The following is a 6,000-nucleotide window of genomic DNA, read 5'->3' as shown; positions in this document are numbered from 1 at the left end:
GCGTCTTTAGTCCAGGTTTATTTCATCCCTCTACCCCTCCCTGCCTCCCAGAGCATTCGTAAATCTGACCGCCCAGCCATTCTTTGAAACACATTTATTAGCCCATAAACACTGGCCTTCAAACTATGATAAAATACCGGTGAGCCCAACCTTTGGAGTCATTGCCCAAGGGATGTCCAATTACATCACAGTATAAAACGCTGGGAATGATCGTGGCCATATTCTGTCTCGACTTTGAAGTAGGCTATAAGCAATGGACCAAAAAAAAAAAAAAAAACGAATCCACACACCGATGCCTGTGTCAGACAAATACTTTATTTCAAAGCACAAAGAGCAGCCATACACAGCAGCTGCACAGATATGAGTCGAATATGTATTAAATTCCTCTCTAATAGCGAAGCATCTGTAGCGTATGACTGTGTTCTTGAATACATGTGATTAATATTCTGTGAAACACTTCTCTCTTTATAAACTGACCTACATTTCTACAGCTCTCATAGGTTTATCACAGCAAGTGATGTGTGGAACAACACACACACACACACACACACACACTCACATACGTACGCAGACGCACACAAATGCAAAGGTTGGTCTCTTTAGAGGCCGACATTTTGGTCCCATTGAACAGTGTTTATAAATACGAGTGATATTAAAGAGTTAGTTCACCCCAAAATCAATATGCCGTCATTGTTTACTCAACCTCATGTAATTTGAAAGCCAAGTTCACCATAGCTCTGGACTGTCAGATCAAAATTTAAGTCGCTTGCTGAAAACCTTCCCATCTATCTCATTCATGTTGGCTAACGTTAAAATATGACGTTGATGACGTAAAATGCGCACACTAACGTAGAAGAACGCCGAAAGAGGTTTGAGAGCTACACTGGAGATTTTCACAAAATAATGATTTAAATTTCAGTCTGTTCCTGAGTATATATCATCATATGTTTTACAAGTCATATTAAATACTTTTATGATAGGTTTATGGTGCTTTTTGTTTGCACCAAAGTCCCACCGTTATGAAAATTTACCACGGTTTGACTACAAATAAAACAAAAAACTACTTTGCTACAGAAACCATAGTTTAACCATGGTATTTGTAGTAAAACTGTATTATACAAATGCTAATCAATGCACCAAAAAGAAAAAAACTTTTTACAACACTTTTACTACAATAAAACCACGGTTAATTTTCGTAAGGGCAGTTAATATTTAAGGCCAAAGTATACTTTGATTTACATGCTTTTCTAGCTGCTCATTTTGCACTATTTAGTTTGCCCACTAGGTGGCAACACTGCCCTGGCTTATTGTTTCACAGTCAAATAAGAAACTATTTTTGTTGTTGTTGTTGTTGCTCGTAACTTCTAGATAGACATAACACAGACACTAAATAAGAATGAAACTTCCCTTGTGCGTATGTGTTTACTGCCTGTGTTCGCACACAAATAAAATTTGGCTGTACATGCGGTTGTATACTTTATGCTTTACCTTACCGTATGGAAACAACTGCTTGGACATTCAACAAAATATCTCCTTTTGTGCTCCACATAACAACGACAACCATCTTGTTTGTAAAGTTTTAACGACATGAGGGTGAGTAGACGATAATAAAATATTCACATTTCTGGGTGAACTGTTCCTTTAAGAAAGTGAATACTTAGGCTACAGAAGCCGTGTGCTAGTAAAGGTAAAGGACACAGGTTTGTGGCACTATGGTGAAGTGAACTGCTTCTGTGGTCTCGCTCTCAGGCCGCATACGTTTAGACTGTGGGTCCGAATGGGGGCTTTGAGCCCGGCAGTGTTGCAGCTGATCAGAGGACAGCGGTATAGCGCCCCCCGTGGTACAGTGGTGGTACTGTGTTGTTTTTGTGCTTGGTCTGGGTACAATGATAGAAAGATTGTCGGGAGGAGGAGCCCTGAATGTGGGCGTACATGCACACACGCATTCATACAAGCTCTACAGGATCTGTTCATACGCACGTACATATGCATACAGTGTATATTCAAATATATATTCTGCATCACATATGAATTAATGCTTACTTATATTAAATACTTTAAATAGGTGCATATAATCTATACAATCTACAAGAGAAAAAACAGCAGGTGCGACACAAATGACAATAACAAGTGGTCTCACCAACAATTACAGTAACAGTTATTCACTGTTGGACGTTAAAACAAAATTGTTTTAAAGAGACAGTCCATCCAAAAAATAAAACTATGATGTTTTTTATTGTTTTCTTAGGTTTTGTCATTATATAATAAGATCTACATAAAGAATATTTAATATTATCTCTATTTTGTGTTCAACATAAAAAATAATAATAAATAAATAAGTAAAATAACTGCATGCAGGTTTGGAACAAAATGAAAATATTCATTTTTGGGTGAACTGTTCCTTTAAACCGCACACACAAGTTTGGTTGGGGAGGAGCCAAAAATGTTAAGAATGATCTGCAGAAAGTGGCTAGTTTTGCTAAAACAACTCACTCAAGACGGACTGTTGCAAAAGGGCACTGACAAAAAGACGGATACGGTTACTGTTCACGTGACAGGACTAGAGGTCTACGTACAAGACAATGGGCCATTAAAAATCCAAGTCATAGTCGCCTCCCCACACAAATCTCTGTCTAATCTCTATCCTCTCATAGCCATGGTCTGGAATCAGCTTCATCATCATCAGCATCCGCAGCATCAGTGAAGTCGTTCAGCCACAGCTATGTGTTCAAAAGCACTGAGAAGAAATAAAGCCGATATTACATAATACAGCAAGCTTTTTTTTTGGTCATTTCTGATTCCATAATCACACTTTCATAAGGAAAGTCGCTGTACCTGGACTGATTCAGTTCTCTGCTTTAGGGGTCTCCTTGGCTTTATGAGAAAGAATAATAAAAGAACAGCAGTTAAACATTTTCTTAAAAATGACCAATGTTACAAGAGATAGTACTGAATCTCACCTTTGGAGACCATGAGGTTCTCTGCTTGAACTTCTTCATCTCCTGGAGCCCTGAGAAAATAGATAGTACAAAGAAAATGATAATTGATGGTTATAAACCCATGGAACACATGACAGAGAATCAGAGAGGCTGTATAGGACTAACCTGGGCTTCTGGTTGATACTGCACCGGCATCTGCGGCCTGCAGGGTGCACACAAGCAAAACGATTTAGATCAAATGGATGAATGTCAAATCATACAAACAAACTATCTGGTTTTATTTTGTGATAATGAATGGGATAATAAGGGATAATTATACATATGTTATTCTTGTAACCCGATTGAACTGTTGATAGCAAGCATGTCTTCATGTATATCTCTGCCACTGAGTGTGACATATATTCATGCATCTGTATTTCATAATTAAACTTCATCTCATGCTCAGTTGAATAAAAGCACCGCAGTTTAATTATCTATTGTGTGGCAGCTCAGTTTAGCTATTGTGTTCTGGTCTCTTTTGTTCCCCACTAATTTCTGCACGATTTAGCTTCTGAATGATGATGAATTAATAATAATAAATAAAAAGAAGTTTCTTACTGAGAATAAGGAGCACTCCAAGAGCAAACAGCACCACAGCAAACGCCAAACCCCCGATCCTCAAACTCTCATAGTCTGGTTGAGAAATAAAGGATTTTAATTTTTGGAGTTTTCTTTGAAGAAAGACTCAAGCTTATGTGGAAAACACACACACACACACAAGTTCAGTTTGCAAACAAGTTTACTTGTATAATGCAACATTCTCAGATGAAACGGGATATTCAAAGATAAAAAATAAATACAAAAATAAATATGTAGGATGGGACTTTAAATTGTATTTTATTAGGGATAATTATTTACTGAATTTTAATTAAAAGTTATGAAGAGATTTATTTTTCTTTGAAAAAACAAACAAACAAAAAATTATTAAAAAATATGGAATATTCTATGTAGACAGAGTAACACATTGAATTAAACATGACATTTTGTTGAATACTGAAATAGTATCTTCTTATAAAACTTATACTCCAATAAAATTAAACATTTTAATTTTATAAAGTATATATATGTCACTATAGATTTGCAATTTTAGTTTGGGATCTGGCTAAGAATTATAAAAAGCCACTAAATTTGCCATATACTTTGAATCACTGTCTTAAATACTTTTTTTTATTTTATTTTTTTATTATTATTATTTTTGCCTTAGACACAGATCTCTGGCTGAATAAAATACAGAAATACAAAAATTATTTGATCCCCTGCTGTTTTGAACAGTGAGAGTATTTTAATGAGTCAAATAAGTATTTGATCCCCTATCAATTAGCAAGATTGATTGGTTGCTTCTGTGGACAGGCGTCTTTTATACAGGTAACAAGATGAGATTAGCCTGCCAGGCTATTTAGTAACCAGCTTGCAGGCCCAAGAGCTAAACTCTGGACTCAAACTCCAAAATAATCTCTCTGCAGATTGCAGGTTTTTGCTTCTAGCAAACTCAAGCCATGATGTTGAAATTGTGGCCTCACTCAGAAGTGGCTTGCCTCTAGCCACTCTCCAAAAGAAGCCAAACCTGCTGAAGTGGCTGTTGATGTCTGGGCAGCCAAAGACCTCTGGAGCTCTGTCAGTTAGAAACTGGCCTTTTGGTTTCTTCCCTAACAACTGTCCATCTGGCTGAACAGCTTGATGTACAGTATCTGCAATTGTAGAGGTTTTGTCTAATCTTTCTCTTCTTTATAGTGTCATCTCGAAGTTCCTAAGGACTGTGATGTGATGACAGCATGTCTGATGTGAACTTTTTTTTACATGTGAGGCTTGATTTACACCTGGATTGATCCTCATTTAACTACATATTTGACAGGTCCTTCACAGCTGCCCAAGATGCATCAAAACCTATTAGTGTTTACACTACAAATGTGATGTGTTTGCATGCTGCAAATGTGGTTTGAGAGGATACAAAACGTTTTGGAGCACATTTTGACCTGTATTTTTCATCGACTACCATATAATTCATATTCAAATATAAAGTGGACTATTCACAAATTTTCAGATATTAAATAGTGTCTGGAGATTATCAAAATACTGTGTAAAATCTAATTTAGATCTAATTTTGATATGCTGCATCAGGGTGTAATTGCGTTCTGAAGGCACATATGAATATGACTGTATGAAGTGTGACTATACAGGTAATGGAAGCCAATATACTAATTATATTCCACTGTCTTTGGGTACCTGCTGTTTGAGAAGTATGTTACTTATAAAGTGACATAATCCTTGTTATGTAAGTAAATATTGACCTGTGTAAGCTTTTGTAAGTATTGATTCTTACCGTATACAAATGGTTCCAATCCCTTCTCTTTTCCATCTGATGGAAAACAATAATAAATTACACATGAAGTCATTTGCTTACTATACATACATATATGGTAAAATAGTAATATGTAGTGATGTGGTAAATTAAATAAAGAATAACTTGCCTTCGGCAGGAGATTCAGACAAAACTAAGAAGATCCATACAGAAGCAAAAACCATTATGAGAAAAGAGAAAAACAGAGAGGAATCATTAGTACTATGGATCTTTATATTCACAAGAACATCTACTAACAGGAATAAGAGTGTTGCATTATGTTATTTGTTTGTAGTGGGTGTTTTTGCTTGTTGAGAAAGATCACAGAGCCCTAAGCTAGATGCAATATTGGCAGGAATATGTCATTGCCTGATGAATGTGTGATCCAATTCAGGCATAATAACAGGGGTTTTTGACAGGGTCAATACAATTTGTTGTATATCAAAATCTAAGAATCCATTAGACTAAATCGATGCCTGTGAGACAGGAGGGAAAACTGATAATAATAAACAACTTACTGATTTGTCTTCACTGTAGTACTAAAATGAGTTTAAAAATGATTTTCAAGCAGTCTAGGATGGGATTTGTGCATTTAAAATTGTCTTAACTTGTTGATTGTATAGAATCACCATCAAACTGGAATGAGCATTTAATGAGTTAACAGTCTTAAATACAAGCCTGGCA

At 36.0% G+C, this 6,000-nt stretch overlaps 1 protein-coding gene across 1 annotated transcript in view; it reads right to left on the bottom strand.

Annotated features, from left to right (window-relative positions):
• Nucleotides 1-294: 294 nt before the first annotated feature.
• The window catches only part of fxyd6 (FXYD domain containing ion transport regulator 6), a 30,557-nt gene continuing 24,851 nt past the window's right edge, over nucleotides 295-6,000 (bottom strand). The window contains exons 3-9 of the mRNA XM_079391779.1: nucleotides 5,447-5,470; nucleotides 5,299-5,334; nucleotides 3,537-3,611; nucleotides 3,105-3,141; nucleotides 2,961-3,010; nucleotides 2,836-2,874; nucleotides 295-2,737 (exon numbers count right to left, since the gene is read on the bottom strand). Coding sequence (XP_079247905.1) covers nucleotides 2,846-2,874; nucleotides 2,961-3,010; nucleotides 3,105-3,141; nucleotides 3,537-3,611; nucleotides 5,299-5,334; nucleotides 5,447-5,470 — 251 coding nt within the window. The 3' untranslated portion in view covers nucleotides 295-2,737; nucleotides 2,836-2,845. The remainder of the gene's footprint in view (nucleotides 2,738-2,835; nucleotides 2,875-2,960; nucleotides 3,011-3,104; nucleotides 3,142-3,536; nucleotides 3,612-5,298; nucleotides 5,335-5,446; nucleotides 5,471-6,000) is intronic.

Source organism: Barbus barbus (genome assembly GCF_936440315.1).
Source record: "Barbus barbus genome assembly, chromosome: 34".
Taxonomy (NCBI): Eukaryota; Metazoa; Chordata; class Actinopteri; order Cypriniformes; family Cyprinidae; genus Barbus; species Barbus barbus.
The sequence above is the reverse complement of the archived record's forward strand: the minus strand, read 5'-3'. Positions and strand labels throughout refer to the sequence as shown.